The 18,195-nt window shown below is 38.4% G+C and overlaps 1 protein-coding gene across 1 annotated transcript in view; it reads left to right on the top strand.

The window, feature by feature from the left end:
* The window catches only part of LOC108698404 (short transient receptor potential channel 5), a 121,949-nt gene that overhangs the window by 83,437 nt on the left and 20,317 nt on the right, over positions 1-18,195 (top strand). The window contains exons 4-7 of the mRNA XM_018229862.2: positions 1,389-1,725; positions 3,240-3,379; positions 4,804-5,126; positions 14,277-14,472. Coding sequence (XP_018085351.1) covers positions 1,389-1,725; positions 3,240-3,379; positions 4,804-5,126; positions 14,277-14,472 — 996 coding nt within the window. The remainder of the gene's footprint in view (positions 1-1,388; positions 1,726-3,239; positions 3,380-4,803; positions 5,127-14,276; positions 14,473-18,195) is intronic.

Raw genomic sequence — 18,195 nt, 5'->3', positions numbered from 1 at the left:
GTTTCACTTTGGGTAAAAAGTCATTAGACAAAGCCATTGTACTGCTTACATGGCTACAGTAAATATAGACATTAAATGAAGCATTTAGTTAAGGGAAGTGGGACAGTAATAAATCTAAATAACTAAATCAGCAAATAAAAACATCTATAGGAAGTCTTCTGTAGCTGAAAGCTATTCATCTTTTTGTTAAGGTGAAAGTCATTTATTAATAAATAAAAAAAAGAAAAAAGCCCTGAGCGTTGCAGTTAAAGAAGACTCATACCTGAGTTATGGCGAAAGGCTTGACGCATTCGTCTTGTTTCCCTAAAGCACAGGAGCCACTGACGGGATAAGATAACATTAATCTTTGCCAATAAATTCAGTGTCAATTAAGGATTGTTCCATTCCAGGGACATAACAATAATAAATGGACATCAATTAGGAATGGAGAATAGGCTGAAACAATCACGTGGTGAAGACATTAAAGTCCTTTTAGATAGTAAGCTCTAATAAGCAGGGCCCACTTTTTCCCCACCTATTAGTCAGTACAGGTATGGGACCTGTTATCTAGAATGCTCGGGACCTCGGGTTTTCCGGATAACGGATCTTTCCGTAATTTGGGTCTTCATGCCTTAAGTCTACTATAAATTCATTTAAACATTAAATAAACCCAATAGGCTGGTTTTGCTTCCAATAAGGATTAATTATATCTTAGTTGGGATCAAGTGCGAGCTACTGTTTTATTATTACAGAGAAAAAGGAAATCGTTTTTAAAAATTTGGATAAAATGGAGTCTATGGGAGACAGCCATTCCGTAATTCTGAGCTTTCTGGATATCGGGTTTCCGGCAGAATATATCGGTGCTTTAGAAATACATGATACCAATAATAATGATTGATCTCGCTACAGTTACATTAAAATAATGCCATTCCAATTACAGAAAATGTACATTTATACAGTATGGTATTCAGGTCCAATAGAATTTTGCTGTGGTTTAAACAAGGGGAAATGAGATTGCTTTTTTTTACATGTGCAAAGCTGAACTGGCTCAGAGGTAAAGCTAACTTGCCCTATGCTTCATTGTGTTTTACTGTTGACTTTAATAATACCTTTCTTCCACAACAGAGGAGAAAATGTTCCATAAAAGTGTTTTTAGTTAAGTGAAACATTCTTTCCATCAAAAATCCAGTGGCGAGCTTACAGCTTTATTATATGTTTATTTTTATGGTCTGATTGATTCTAAAGACCAGAGGCCAGTACAGTGGGGTTACATAAAGGGAAATAGCAAACCACTGAACTAAATATAGGGATTCTGCTCTAAATACAAGAGATAGAAGATGAAAGTGTTTGCATTAAACAAGAGTTTGGTCCAACTGCACTGCTTACATGTTTTCTCTTCTTTCCTTCAGTTTGTGGCCCAGCCAAACTGCCAGCAGTTATTGGCTACACTGTGGTATGATGGATTCCCCGGTTGGCGGCGGAAGCACTGGGCTGTGAAGCTGGTGACTTGCATTACCATTGGGCTGTTGTTCCCCGTGCTATCCGTGGCATATTTGATCGCACCGAAGAGCAGGCTGGGACTGTTCATTAAAAAGCCATTCATCAAGTTTATCTGCCACACAGCCTCATATCTCACCTTCCTCTTCCTCCTGCTCCTGGCCTCCCAGCACATAGTGAGAACAGAACTGCACATGCAAGGGCCTCCTCCCACAGTAGTGGAGTGGATGATCCTGCCCTGGGTCCTAGGTAAGAGTCATTTCATGAATTGGCTGCACAACTGCTATTGTTATAAATTCAAGCTAGTAGTAGAAGACTCACCCTCTATACTTTCCTCTGACCAAGTGATCAAGGGCCCATGTTATTATAAAATTAGTAGAATGCACACTAATGATAAGGGAATCTGAATATTTGAGAACTTCATTGGGTGTCTTTTCTCCTGCAAAAAGCACTGGTTTAACATATTCATTTATATCAATTCTGATTGGGCCACTTTATTTGTGCCCACACAGTTTCATCTCCTTATAAACTTTATTCAACCTAGTTGAACCTTTCTTGCGGCATCGCATGAGCTCTATTAGAAGTATTTGGTTTTCTCTCTCAGCAGATTGGGTTCATGTCAGATGTTCACAGGGCCCTGTAATTCTCTACTGAATTGAGTCAGATTTTCATTTACAGTTCTATTCAGTCTTTTAGGGGGCTTCCTTCCCTTGCAGATGTTTTAAAGCTAACTCAATTCCATTCCATTCAATTTTAAAGCTAACTGATTCCTGCACAAACAAAATCGAACACAACGGCACTTAGAGGGAGAGGATATCTGTCACAGTCAGTTATTTTAAAAGAGTTACCGCTAATACATCTTCTAGGCAAAGGGAGCACCCCCAAATTTATTATTAGACCTAATGTCAATCAAACTCTGACTCCAGCTGCTGAATAAAGAGATCATGAGGAGAGACAGATTGCTGAGAGGAGGATCATGAAGAGTAACTTGATTATATCAAAAAGGTTACAGAATTTGTAATTATATTTTTATATTTCAGCATGGTAAGGTTCACATGAAATTTTAATTTTGGCTATAGTTTCCCTTTAAGAAATTAATTAAATGATATATCTATATTTCTGCAGGTTCCCTGACAACATATTCTGCTCAGTCTGTCCTTATTCTAATGGGTACCTTGCTCTTTAGTAGCCCTGTCTGTCAGCCTCACCTTCAATGCTTCTTTGTCTGCACATTGCCAGGTCTAAAAGTTCAACTTGCAAATTGTAAACCCGAGGCACTTTCAGCACAATTGTTTTCATTTATCTACAAGAGGACAGCGTACCGCATGCTGCTGGCATATGCACATTGTTTGAAGCTTGACTTTTATCTTGTAAATGAAAGAGCAGAGCTCTCACCTACACCTTTCATTGCTCATTCATTCATTTTCATTGCACATGCTAGGATACATTTGTACTGGCCTTGTTTCATTTGTGCAACAAAAGCTCAGTTCTGTGTGACAGTAATTCTGGCAAAGTGTGGTACTGCCTGGAAATGTCTGGTAGCCCATAGAACCAAAAAAGATGTTTAGTTTCATTGTTTTCCATCTTCACAGTGGTGTTCCAGTGACACTGAAACATTGAAAAAAGTAGTTCAGTTTTGCCTTTAGAACTATTAACTGTGCATAAGACCAGTAAAGCACACTGCTTACTGGTGGAAGAAAATAAGATATTTATACATCTGAACTTTAATCACACTTCTAATGATACATTTCTTGTCTCTTCAGGTTTTATTTGGGGTGAAATAAAGGAGATGTGGGATGGCGGGTTTAATGAGTATGTCCATGACTGGTGGAACCTCATGGACTTTGCAATGAACTCCCTCTACCTTGCAACCATCTCCCTTAAAATAGTTGCTTATGTAAAGGTAAGAATTACTTAATTATATTGACTTATATGGTACAGGTGTTCATGTTGTGCCTACCCAGTGGATAATATTGCCTTGCTTCAATGCCAAGTATATGTTGGGGAAATTCAGATACTGGAGACCACTTGAGGTGAAAGACCAAGTTTATTTCACACAAGCTCTGTGGATTCTGAACTCACAGAGAACACTAAACAAAGAAATAACAAGGGTAGACTTGGGAACATAGGATATGAGAACATACGAGTATGGGAGTGAAAGGGAGTTACTGGTGGGAGTTATATCTTCACAGCACAGAAAAACAAAGAATGCTCTTACAGCCAAACAGGTGGCACTGCCCTCAAGGCTAGGGTAGTAGTGACCAAGGCTAGCGTGAGAACATAATTCATCAAAGTCAGGGGCTCACGGTGGAATCTGCATACACAGAATTTTATTCTGTTTCAAATCACATCACTGTACCCATAGGAAACACATTTATGCAGGAGGTAAAATTATATAATAATTAATTTATTGTGTAGAATTATATGTGTAGCAAGTTCAAATCAAAGAAGTAAATACTGAAAGTGGTCTATGTAGAGGCCATGCCATTCCCCCATTTTACCCTAAATCTAATCCTTCAGGCAGGGTTTCCTAGCCCTCAACACCGTAACAGAACAATGTAACCCATTAAGTTTACCCGTCAGTTTGTGCTTGAGGCGCTTATCATGATTTCAAAGAAGACCACCAAGTAAGTAATGTGCTATTAAAGTTCATGTGACTCATACGGTCTTTTATGACAATTAGGGGCAGATTTACTAAGGGTCGAATTTCGAAGTTATAAAAACTTTGAAATTCGACCCTCGAATTGAAATCTTTCGACTTCGAATATCGAAGTAGAAGGATTTTTAGCGATCGATCGAATAGAAATCGTTCAATCGTCTGATTAAATAGTTTGAATTGAACGATTTTTAGCGATCGAACGAAGGATTTCTATTCGAAGTGCAAAGACTTAGAAAAGTGCTGTGGAAGGTCCCCATAGGCTAACATTGGACTTCGGTAGCTTTAATTTGGCGAAGTATGAAGTCGAAGTTTTATTTTAAGGAGACAGTATTTAGATTATCGAATGGTCGATTATTCGAACGATTTTTACTTCAAATCGAAGTAAATTCGAAGTCGTAGCATCCTATTCGATGGTCGAAGTAGCCAAAAAAATTATTTCGAAATTCGAAGTTTTTTAACTTCGAAAATTCACTCGAGCTTAGTAAATCTGCCCCTTAATGTATTTGTTGTTTTCTGCTGATCATACTAAACTACAGAACACTTTTTATAATTACTTATGGGGTCAAGAACAAATGTTTGCCATTGCATTATATACCTCTAGAAACTGGAATGTCTTTCCTGCTTAAATTGGATAATTAACTTTTTTTTTTCTCTGTGCATTCCTTCAGTACAACGGTTCAAAGCCAAGAGAAGAGTGGGACATGTGGCACCCCACACTGATTGCCGAAGCTTTCTTTGCAATATCCAATATCCTGAGCTCCCTACGTCTCATCTCCCTGTTCACAGCGAATTCTCACCTCGGCCCCTTACAAATTTCCCTTGGGAGGATGCTGCTGGACATTCTCAAATTCCTCTTTATCTACTGCCTGGTGCTGCTGGCTTTTGCCAATGGACTAAACCAACTCTACTTTTATTATGAGACTAGTGCCTCTGAGGAACCTAACAACTGCAAGGGGATACGATGCGAGAAACAGAATAACGCATTTTCCACGTAAGGCTGCATTCTTTTTAGCTCATTTACTTTTGTTTACTTGGCAGAAATACATACATTCAGCAGAAGTGTTAAGAAATGTAACCGCCTTGAAATATATGTCTCCTGATCTAGATATTAAGCATTACCGTAAGTAGACATTTCTTTCTCACTAAGGGGCATATTTCTCAAAGTGAAATTAGAGCTCACTTCACCTGCCACTCTATTCATAGGATGAACTCTTGCTGTCACCCGTTAATAATTATGCACTCAGGAATTGAGAACTGCGAAGTTTCACTGTGGTGAGCTCTAGTTTCACTTTTTGATAAATATATTCCAAGGAGCTCAGGTTCACAAATGAAAACATGTTTTGTGGGATTAAAGAAGATGTTCCCCTTTAAATGAGCTTTTAAAGGAATTTTTATTACTGTATGTTGTACACAAAATACGTTAGGTATGTTATGTTGCGCTATTCTTAACAGCTTTAATTTGGTTGTTATTTTATGTTTATTTTTTTTCAGCAGTTTACCTTCCAATTCTGCCTTTCAGCATGCTGTCTGTTGTCAGGGTCACTATCCCCAGTAACCAAAACATTGACTTTATATAAGGCTATAATGGTGTTTCTATAGGGTCCCTCTCCTATTCATCCTCTGTTCTGAATTCTTAGGTGAACCATTCATTTAAAATGGATTAAAAGGCAAACATGTTAACACATTAATTAATATATTTATGGGACCTATTATCCAGAATGCTTGGGAAGTGGGGTTTTCGAGATGAGACTTTGGATCACACTTAATTTAAATGTTAAATAAACAAAAATAGGATTGTTTTGCCTCTAATAAGAATTAGAGGGATCAAGTACAAGCTACTGTTTGATTACAGAGAAAATTTAAATCAATTCTAAAAATCTGAATTAGAGTCTATGGTCGATGGCCTTCCTGTAATTTGGTGCGTTCTGCATAACGGGTTTCTAGATTACGGATCTCATACCTGTACTGCATGAAAAACACACCTATTCTCAATATTAAAACTTCACATATTCCACCCGCTTTAAAGCTTATCAGTGCTGATTCTGCAGAACATACAGATTGCATTACATTTGTAGCCTGTGTAGTGGATTATGAACCTTCCAATTAAATGCCATCATGTTGTATATGTGCCCCAATAAGAGGCAGTCTTCTTGCCCACCATCTTACTAATATTGAGATCTTAGCCACTATATCTCACTGACAGCAGGTGATTCTGCCCTTCTCTGCATTTGTCTAGGTGTCTTTTCACTTGGGAATACATTTCCCAATAAATATGCACTTCAAAACATTTGAGAATTAAATCTTCCCAAGATGTATAAAACGTGACATTTTAATGTGTCGGCAGAAAAAGTCAAAGAATATAAAGTAAGAGGAGTGATGGACTTACTGTGCTTCACACTTTTGGGCAGCTCCTTGTTTTTTTCTGACTTGCACCTAGAAGACATCATTATATAGCAGTTCTTATTCAATATACTCTATAATCATAAAATGCCTTCTGCCCGTCGGCTATAGGTAATGGCAGGAATATCATTCTCATTAACACTGTGGCAGCTTTATGGCTAAATGAGCAGGATATGCGCAGCTTAGCTTCTCTAAATCACACAATGTCTATACTGCCATGATAAACAGCTTGTTTCTCTCCAATGCTGATCTGCATAGATGAAGCGACTCAGTTGCAAGACACAAGGGAACAGAGTTATGGGAGCTCCGATGATGAGCAGTTCTGTGCTTTATGAATATCATTTTCGCTTCTAGGGAAGAGGTTGTAAAAAATATTGTTTTTCATATGACTTGCAAAAGGAATCTCCTTAAAGTTCGACTCAATATTAACTTGTCCTTAGTATGAGGCAGACGGCAACATTCTAAGGCAATTGTGACCTTCTCTTTCATGGTGATAAAATGATAAAATAATAGACTGTCTTTTGCCAGGGTCAGTAACCCTCACACACGGGCAGTGGTTTGAACAACAAATTAAAAGATGAATAGCAGAGTTTTGTAACAAAATATTATTATAAGAAATATAAACTTTCTTGTTGGAGAAGGACACCAAAAAGGGGGAGAAATTAAAACTTGCTTATTTCAGTCTAGAAGAGTAAACAGTATTGTAAACATTACCTTCAGGCTTGTCCTTCTAATGAGCCATTATCCAGTATGGACTGAGCACTCTTTATTTTAAAACACACTGCCACACTATTTTCCATTATGAACGGAATGACCACCAAGCATTTGCAGACTTGACAAATTCATGGTGAGATCTACTCATCTGACATATTTGCCACATAAGCAGATCTCTGTCCAGTTTGTCAACCAATGCACTGAACCAAATTGGGGACCAACATTCAGATAATGCAGCTGGCATACAGAGACCTGGCAGATGAAAGCTACATTGATATGCCAATGCTGTTCTCCACCAACTAGATTTACAAACTATCTTGATAGATATCTGTATATTATTAAGGGGTTATTTATCAAAGTCCAATATCGGCTGCTACAAACTCCAATCTAACCCGCTTGGGTTTATAACGCTTCTTTATTATTACATTTTCCAGAAAATTTGCTTTGCGGGAAAAGCTCATATTTTCACGATTTTTTCGTGAATTCTCCCAGAAAACTCAGTTTTCAGCCGAAAGCTCCGAAAACATTGTGAAATTGCCCGAAACCCCCGACACAACCAAAAATCAATGGGACTGTTCCCATTGACTTTTATGCAACCTCGACAGATTTGAGATGCCATATTTTTAGATTCGGGCTTTTTAGCCCTCGGGGGGTTTAATAAATTCCGAAAAATTTGTGATTTTTTTAATTTCGGGTAATTTAGGGTATTCTGAGCTTAGTAAATAACCCCCTAAGTGTCTCCCTCTGGAGGGGCCCAATTGGAGACTTTTATCAGCACATGTATAGCTTAAAGTAAGAAATCTCAAGCGATGTCAAAGATTCAAGTGACAAAGAGTGTGGGCTGGGGGCACTTGGGCTTACCGAGGACCTGAGCTTAAGGTCCTCTGCTACCATTGACTGGCCAACAGCTGATACCATTGGCCACCCCCCCCCCTTTATATTTGCCAACCTTCAACTTATACACCAGCTTCTGTGGTTGGGCCCACCAGGATTTCTTCTGGTACGCCAGTGGCCCAGTCTAACCCTAAAGACAAATGATAAATACCCCAAATAGAAAAAAATAGGCGAGAACATTCAGTGGCATTTTTCATACTCAAAATTCAGCAAGAAAGATCAAGAAGAATATTTGAGTTTTAATAAACCTTAGGTTGAAAGTATATGAAATACCTCAGTTGGCCCTTAAATGTTAGAGCCCATGAAAACTGGTCTTTTAGCATGATGCTTTTTTTTTTTTTAGCTATAACAAGAGTGGAATTGAAAATTGCCCTTTTAAGTGTCTTTATTTAAATTTCAGATTTATCGAAATTTGAAATGATGTGGTTCAAAAAGTGATCTAGTGACCACCCTCAGTACCAAAGATGTTAACTCCTCTCATATGTTAGGTAAATGAACTAAGGGGCCGATTCACAAAGGGTCGAATATCGAGGGTTAATTAACTGGGAATTAAAATTCTTCGACTTCGAATATCGAAGTCGAAGGATTTTAGCGCAAATAGTGCGTTCGAACGATCGAAGGATTATTCCTTCGATCGAACGATAAAATCCTTCGAATCGAACGATTCAAAGGATTTAAATCCAACGATCGAAGGAATATCCTTCGATCAAAAAAAACTTAGGCAACCCTATGGGGACCTTCCCCATAGGCTAACATTGAGTTTGGTAGCTTTTAGATGGCGAACTAGGGGGTCGAAGTTTTTTCTTAAAGAGACAGTACTTCGACTAGCGAATAGTCGAACGATTTTTAGTTCGAATCCTTTGATTCGAAGTCGTAGTCGAAGGTCGTAGTAGCCCATTCGATGGTCGAAGTAGCCCAAAAAACACTTCGAAATTCAACGTTTTTTTACTTCGAATCCTTCACTCGAAGTTAGTGAATCGGCCCCTAAGAGTCTGTTACAAGAGAATAAAATAGGAAATGCTCCTTATACTTCTAGATCTAGTCGAATTGCAGTTCCTCATTTCTGCATGTAATTTCACTTCAATAACAGACTTATTCTTTAATCTATATGATCCAAAGGGGGTTCAGAAGTGCTTATTCAGCCTGCTCAGACACGCGCTGACTCTTGCCAAATGATGTTCTTCTAATTCAATGGCTGTGAAACAGATGATGCAGGATTTCTCCACAGACCCCTGTCACTTTATCTTGTACGTTCCAATAATGGCTTTCAGGGCTGACAAATGAATTCTGTTCCTAAAGTGTACCTTTACAGACTGTATGGAGTACAATGAGCGGACGAGCAAAACAATAGCAACCTCTTCCAATTCTGCTGTGAGAATTCTAAGAGAAGGTGGCAGCTCATTCACCCATGTCAGACTGAGACAGACTTACCGCTGTCACATGAAATAACTTGGTTTTCCCCAGTAATGTGTTAATAACAACATTATATGAGGCTCTGGCAGAAGAGTTATTGTATGTTCTATATTAAAAAATAAAACAACACTAAATCTGGTCACCAACCTCAGGTATTATAAGGAATATACTCTCCCCCCACTGTCATAATAGTTTGGAACCAGGGGGAAAGATTCAGTAGGGGACTGTGTCTCTCCTGGTCTCCCCAGTTCTGCGATTACAGAGACAATAATGAAATTATTAAGGAAAGCAAAGTATCATTATCTTTCTTTAGACTTTTTGCTTCTGTAAATGTGTTTTTAGCTCAGATTGCTGTTTAAGCCCTGTCTTAACTGCCATTGTCACTCAGGCAGCCTTCCTCGTGGTCCTTCTAATATGTTATATTTCCTAACAAGAAACCACAAGAAGGAAAGGCATTTCAGCACATGTATGTTATCCAATAATACAAGGGTCTTTGTCATCCTGCATGACTTTAAATGGAACACTCCATTGCTTCAAAGCCAGATTGAAGTCAGCTAGGTTTTCCCCATACTAAGCACTAAGGAACATATAGGGGCAGATTTATCAAGGGTCGAATTGAGTTTTCGAAGTTAAAAACGTTGTATTTGTTGTGCATTTCGACTAGGGAATAGTCTAACTTTGATTCAAATTTGAAAAAAACTTTGAAATTTTAAATTTATCATGTACTGTCTCTTTAAAACTTTCGACTTCGACCATACGCCATCTAAAACCTGCCGAAGTGCTGTTTTAGCCTATGGCGGACCTCCTAGAACCTATATGGAGTCAATTGGTGGACTTTGAGAAAAACTTTGAATCGAATTCGATCAAATGCACTATTCCTTCGATTGTAACGATTAGAATTCGGCAGAATATGGACCTCTTCGACCCAAAAAAAACTTTGACTTCAGTTTGGTTGGTCTTTTTCAAATCGAATTTCGACTTTTTTTTAATTCAAAACTCAACCATTGATAAATATGCCCCATGAGGTTCTAGTTCCCCTTTCTTAACAACAAAGAAGACAAATGTGAAATTTCTAGAATACAATTCATTTGGAGTGTTACTTAGCAGACATGAGCAACTACTAACCTTTACCACTCCAATAGACCCTTTCCTCGTATAACCCCTTATACAGTATAATACTACTGTCGAAGGCACTGCAATGGCAGTTGAAGGAGAACTAAACCCTAAAAATGAATAGGGCTAAAAATGGCATATTTGATATGATGAACTTATTGCATCAGTGTAAAGTTTCAGCTTGTCAATAGCAGCAATGATCCAGGACTTCAAACTTGTCACAGGGTGTCACCATCTTGGAAAGTGTCTGCGACACTCACATGCTCAGTGGGCTCTGAGCAGCTGTTGAGAAGCTAAGGTTAGGGGTTGTTGCAAATGATCAAGCAAAAAATGAGGTTGGCCTGTAATATAAGCTGATGCTACAAGGCTGATTATTAAATTCTGATGCTAGTTGCACTGGTTTCTGTGCTGCCATGTAGTAATTATCTGTATTAATTACTAATCAGCCTTATATTGTGACATTTATATTCTATATGTACTGTATATTGTGAGTGGGTCCCTAAGCTCAGTAAGTGACAGTAGCACAGAGCATGTGCAGTGAATCAGCAGAAACGAATAAGGGGAGCTACTGGGGCATCTTAGGAGACACAGATCTTTACTGCTAAAGGACTGTGGTTGCCTTGGGCTGGTACAGAATCCCAAATCATTTCTAGCCTACTTCTTTAGTTTAACTTTCCTTGTCCTTTAACAATAGCTAATACACAGGTAGTTGAGTTTACTGTGTAAGCTTGTAATGCCTCTTATGAGCAATATAATTGTTCTTGCAATGAGCTCTTTATTGTGGAGATCTTTCAGCTGACTCAGAGATGCGTCTGCAGTAGCACATAAAATATATTGAAAGCCTTAGCTATGAGATATCTTTTTGCCATAAAAGCTGATGCAAGCCCATTTGATTGTCCCTTATTCATTGATTTTTTTTAGTCATGAGATCACCTTCACTTATTGCTATGAGATGCTCTAAATCAGTGTCCCTCAGAATGTGAAGATCTTGCAGTTCTGGTAAAGCAAATGCGCCCATGCCTTGCTGAGCATATTGTACAAGTAAAATAGAATGCTGTATTGCAATTGTTCGATTTAGGGTCTCCTCTGCGGAGAAAAGGTACATAAAAATCATCTAAAAGTAATGTTTTTATAATCTTGGTGGTGATTGTGTGAGGCTGGGATGTTGAAGGTAAGTAGGGCTTGATATCAGGCCTGGACTGGCAATCTGTGATTTCTGGCAAATGCCAGAGGGGCTGCTGTAAGATGGGGGTGGGGGGCTGTTTGGGCCTCTGTGTGCATGAAATACCAGGGCCTATTTTGACTTCCATATATAATATAACTGCTTGATATGTGACTGTTACTGTGTCGTTGGCCATGGGAAGCAAACCTTCAGCTCTATGTCATAATACTACTACTATGCCAAGGCCATATTTAATGTCTGACATTTTGAATTATTTGTCAAGTAGTTTTCTTGTTTAAAATTTTGTTATATGGTTGCTAGGGTTCAGTTTACTCTAGAAACCTTAAAGTTACTGACATAACAAGAGCGAGCCAGGCCCCCCTCCAAAAGTATCTTCAGAGGGGCCCAGCGTGCCCCAGGCCCATCCATGCCCACGGGGTCTGTTTCTTCTATAATTACGCCATTGCATAAAGTTTATTGAGTGGCAGACTGGAAGAAGAATAGGAGAGTGTCTGAACAGAAAATTATGTGGTTCAAAATATTACAGGAGACATAAATCACCCATAACTTGTAGCTGGAACACAATTTGGACTACATTTGTAGCCCAGTGAATGTAAAAATGTATTTTAAAAGCAACAGACATATTTATTAACGGTTGAATTTCGAATTTGAAAAACTCTGAAATTCGAATTCAAAAAGACCAACCGAAATTAAGTCGAAGTTTTTCTTGGCCGAATATGTCCGTTTTCAATCGAATAGGTCCGTTTTCAATCAAAGTCCACCAATTGACTCTAAATAGTTTCTATGAGGTCCCCCATAGGCTAAAACAGCAATTTGGCAGGTTTTAGATGGCAAATGGTTGAAGTAAAATGTTGAGACAGTACATGATAAATTTCGATATTTGCAAATTTTTTAATTATATTTCAAATTCGAAGTACACAAAAATAGCTTGAAATTCGAATTTTTTTCAATTCGAAAATTCACCTCGACCTTTGATAAATCTGCCCCTTAAACTTTTTTCCAAATTCTTCAGGGACAGCAGTTCAACTGATACAAGAATAACCTTCAATAAGAATGCTGACTGCTGTGTTTGCACTCTATTCTTGGTATCATACAGTCATCGACAACTATTTTATCACCACTACATCTGTCCTTTAATTTAATATTGGCAACAAAAATTGCACACTCATCCCTCTATGTTTGATACCAAAACTAATACTGACATAGCACAAGTAGTTTTGATTCCCATTGGAGAATTCTCTTGCGTCTGTAATTAAGTTTAGGGACGCCTTCTTTGGAGAGCTAGGAGGAGACAACGATTTTGATTTAGCAAAGGTATGTGTTCACTTTAACAATAAACATTTGTGGTTTCTGCTGTCATTATTACCCCAGCAGTCACACAGTATTGCCAGATAAAGAATATAAATGAAAATTAATTTCAAGGTGCACTGGCACTTCACAGCTCATGAAAAAAACATTTATTCTGGCTTGATTTGACACATACAAAAGAACTGACAATCACAGGCAAGTGCACAAAAGCATTCTGGATCACCCCTAATTTGCCCCAATCTTTTTTTTAAAGAGCCCGTTAGCTTCCCTCTCTCTTCGTGCAAAGGCTTGAAATATAATAATGACCAAATCACATTCAGCAAGGCCAAGAAAGAATCAATAGACTGTGAATGCCATCCGTTTGCAATCAATGTAGCTGGTGCTTCATCATTGAAGTAAATGAATGTGCTTCCCTGTCCTTGTGCTGCAGATAAATGCACAGTTCCATATTAAAGCTATGCAGTGTATCTATTATGTTGGCCATTCCAATGGCTCCTGTTAAATGGGATCGAAGTGCAAACTTCTGTCTATTCTGCCTTGCTGATCAAAGAAAGAACAGTCAATTAAATGCCAAGTTTGGCTTGTAGAATCCCACCGCGTGTTTTACTTATATGTTTTTGTCGAACTACTACTATTGTAACATTTTGCCGTTTAATATGCCTTTTATTTTTGCTTTGCCCAATAGTATGTCAGTATAGCTTTGCTACATTATCATACGTAATGTCAATGTGCACTTGCTTTTGGTCCTCCTGTTGGGGTGGTTCTAGCTAAGAATATATTTGGTGGTGTACTGCTAAATTATACCGAAAATAGTAAGATCCCCAAGATAATACAAATGTCTTTTAAATATATATTAACCCAATGTATGAGTCTTGACCCAAAATAACATTAGGGGGTCCTCATCAGGGCAACAGAAAAATTGCAGGAATAAGTTTGTCAAAGCCACTAATGAAGACCCCCTAATGTTTTTTGGCGTTGAAATGCGTGGGGTGTAACCATAAAAATGCTCGTATTACATGCAATATATAATGTAAGGTGGAGGGATGACAGATTAGGCAAATGTCTCAATACAGTAGATACTTATATTTTTACAGCATTTTTTCTCTTCATCTACAGCCTTTTTGAGACCCTTCAGTCTTTGTTTTGGTCAGTGTTTGGTCTTCTGAACTTGTATGTCACCAATGTTAAAGCACGTCACGAGTTTACAGAGTTTGTCGGAGCCACGATGTTTGGAACGTACAATGTCATCTCATTGGTTGTGTTACTCAACATGCTGATAGCTATGATGAACAACTCCTACCAGCTCATTGCGGTAAGTTCTGATTTGCTTGCCTTCTTTTCACTTCACCCTGCCTGAGCTTCATTTACTGTCAGGCAGAAATATATGAGCTTTTGGAAATGGAAAGCACCAGGCCCCAGCAGGCAGAATTTCTAGCTACTGCCATGAAAAAATGATGCATTTCCCACAATGCAACATTGTAGTATATGAGCCCTTATGAATTGTAGAGGTGGATCTCACTGAGCAAAGGCTCCAATGTAAAAGGTCCATTTTAAAGTGGTTGTTCGCCTTTAAATGAACTTTTACTATGATTTTCAGAGACAATTTTTTTGCAATATTTTTCATTATTTTTAGTTTCTGAGTTATTTAGCCTTTTATTCAGCAGCTCTCCTGTTTGCAATTTCAGCAATCTGGTTGCTATGGTCCAAATTACCCTAACAACCATGCATAAGAGGCTGGGATATGAATAGGAGAGGGCCTGAATAGAAAGACGAGTAATGAAAAGTAGCAATAACAATAAATGTGTAACCTTACAGAGCATTTGTTTTTTTAGATGGGGTCAGTGACCCCCATTTGAAAGCTGGAAATAGTCAGAAGTAGGTAAATAGTTAAAGGGATTCTGTCATGATTTTTATGAGTTTTTATTTCTAATTTACACTGTTTACACTGCAAATAATTCACTCTACCATGTAAAATCGCATTATTGAACCAGCAAGTATATTTTTTTCAGTTGTAATATTGGTGTGTAGGCGCCATCTCAGATCATTTTGCCTGGTCATGTGCTTTCAGAAAGAGCCAGCACTTTAGCATGGAACTGCTTTCTGGCAGGCTGTTGTTTCTCCTACTCAATGTAACTGAAAGTGTCGCAGTGGGACTTGGATTTTACTATTGAGTGCTGCTCTTAGATCTACCAGGGAGCTGTTATCTTGTGTTAGTGAGCTGCTATCTCATTACCTTCCCATTTTTCTGTTGTTAGGCTGCTGGGGGATTGTGTGATATCACTCCAACTTGCAGTACAGCAGTAAAGAGTGACTGAAGTTTATCAGCGTACAAGTCACATGACTGGGGGCAGCTGGGAAACTGACAATATGTCTAGCCCCATGTCAAATTTCAAAATGAAATATAAAAAAATAGTGCAGTGCAGAATTCTGCTGGAACAGCACTATTAACTGATGCGTTTTGAAAATATTTTTTTTCCTATGACAGTATTCCTTTTAAAAAACTATAAAAAATAAATAATGAAGGCCAATCAAAAAGTTGCTTAGAATTGGCCATTCTATAACATACCACAACTTGAAAGTGAACCACCCCTTTTAAAACATAGAACCATAGCATAAAACCCTTACATTAGAGCCATGCTGTTTCTGGCTACTGTTTTGATAAAACAAATTTTGCTCAGTAACATACTGTTATTATTCTGATTGAACTAGGCATTGCATTTTAGTCTAAAAATATATATATTTGCATGGAATTTGCAGTCATTTTATGGCTGACAACATAAATGAGATGAAACTGCCTTTAGGACACAGCCTGCCACGAAACGAGAACTCAGAAAAATCACTGATCCAAATCTCTGGTCTGAGTGCAGAGTAGCTGAAGTAATTCAGATTTTTACACCTTTCTGGTTGACGGAGACCATGTTGGTGGCCACTGATTCCCTGACATCTGCTGTGTATTCATGCCTGCTATGCTTTTATAAAAAGAAAATATTTGAAATATACTCGTAGCCCATTAAAAGGAAACAATATCATCTTTATATTCCCTATATCCTCGATTTAAACACCATCAAACAGAAAGTAAATTAATATTAAAGGGCATACTTTTAAAGTTTTCCCCCCACTAAACTGTAGAATCTGGCATAAAAGTAATCATATATTTATAAAGTTACAGCCTTCCAATGAAAGCAGGCTTGAATGTTGGCACACATTCCATATTTTAAAGCTCTGTGCACACTCCAGAGTAACTGTAAAATGTTTGCCAAAAATGTTACACGTCAGAGGACTTGGCAAAGTCATTCCCACTTCTTAAATTTACATATTTGTCAGCTTTTACAGGATGATGGGCTGTGTAATAAATGGCTGCATTTTTCGACAGCTTGATAAATATGTCTCATACAATATTGGGTATGTATAGTGTATTTGTCTCTGCTTATTTTTGTTTGCACAATTGCTAGCTTAGAGCTTGCCTGCTACAGGTATAGGGATATATTTCAGGTTAATTGTCCCAGGTAACTTTTTTGCACCGTGTTAGCCCGTTGAAAAAGTTATAGGGGTAGAACGTTTGATAAGAAACATAACTAAAGTGGTTTAACGGCAGAGACACACGCTCAGATTCAGGGAGATTTAGTCGCCCGGCGATAAATCGCCTCTTATTCGGGGCGACTAATCTCCACAAATTGCCTCCTGCCGGCTAGAATCTAAATCGTCAGAGCACTTCAATTTCAGAAGTCGCCCAAAGTTTCCGCGTGAGGCAACTTTGGAAGACGAAGCACACTGATTACCATCCCGGCCGGCGATTAACATTCTAGCCAGCAGGAGGCAGTTCGGGGAGATTAGTCGCCCCTTAGAAGAGGAGATTTGTCGCTGGGCAACTTACCTCCCCGAATCTGAGCGTGTGTCAATGCCCTTAAGGTGATACCTTTATTGGCTAGCTAAGATGATAATCACAACAAGCTTTCAGAGTATTTCAGTTCCTTCTTCAAAGTTAATTACCAGCTTCAGTGGCAGAACTACCGGGGGAGCAGGGCCCCCCGGCACCCCACACGCCACTGAAAATGCGGGCGGTACGGAGGGGGCGGGGCCCGGCTGCGCGTCACGCACCAGGGCCTGCCCCCCTCTAGTTACGCTACTGACCAGCTTTGAAGAATGAACTGCAATGTTCTGAAAGCTTGTTGTGATTATCATCTTAGTTAGCCAATAAAGGTATCACCTTCACACCAATTTTGTTATGCTTCATATCAAACGTTCTACCCTATAAGGTTAATTGTTCCTCAGACTAGTCTTACAGGAAAATCTAATGAAGCAAATATTCAATTCACTCAAATACGCCATTATCCTTATACAGTATCTTGAGGCTGGCCCCCTATAAACCCCTTCATCCCCCATCCCCAGTCCAAGGCAATTTCCATTAAAGGGGTTGTTCACCTTTAAATTTACTTTTAGTATGATGTAGAGAGTGGTATTCTGAGACAATTTGCAATTTGGTTTCATTTTTTATTATTTGAGTTATTTAGCTTTTTATTCAGCAACTCTCTAGTTTGCCTTTTTCTGCTTGCTAGGGTCCAAATTACCCTAGCAACCATGCACTGATTTGAATAAAAGACTGGAATATGAATAGGAGAGGACCTGAATAGAAAGAGGAGTAATAAAAAGTAGCAATATCAATAAATGTGTAGCCTTACAGAGCATTTGTTTTTTATATGGGGCCAGTGACCCCCATTTGAAAGCTGGAAAGAGTCAGAAGAAGAAGGCAAATAATTAAAAAACTATATATAAAACGAAATAAAAATAGTGGACCGATTGAAAAATTGCTTAGAACTGGCCATTCTATAACATACTAAAAGTTAATGTAAAGGTGAACCACCCTTTTAAAATCTATAAAAAATAAACAACGAAGACCAATTGAAAAGTTGTTTAGCAGTGACTGTTTTATAACTTAAAGAGGTGGTTCACCTTTAAATCAACACCAGATATCTGGTTGCTTGGGTCCAAATTACCCTAAAAAGCATGTAGTGGTTTGAATGCAAAACTGAAATAC

Source organism: Xenopus laevis, chromosome 8L (genome assembly GCF_017654675.1).
Source record: "Xenopus laevis strain J_2021 chromosome 8L, Xenopus_laevis_v10.1, whole genome shotgun sequence".
NCBI lineage: Eukaryota > Metazoa > Chordata > Amphibia > Anura > Pipidae > Xenopus > Xenopus laevis.
This window is presented reverse-complemented; position numbering and strand designations above follow the sequence as displayed.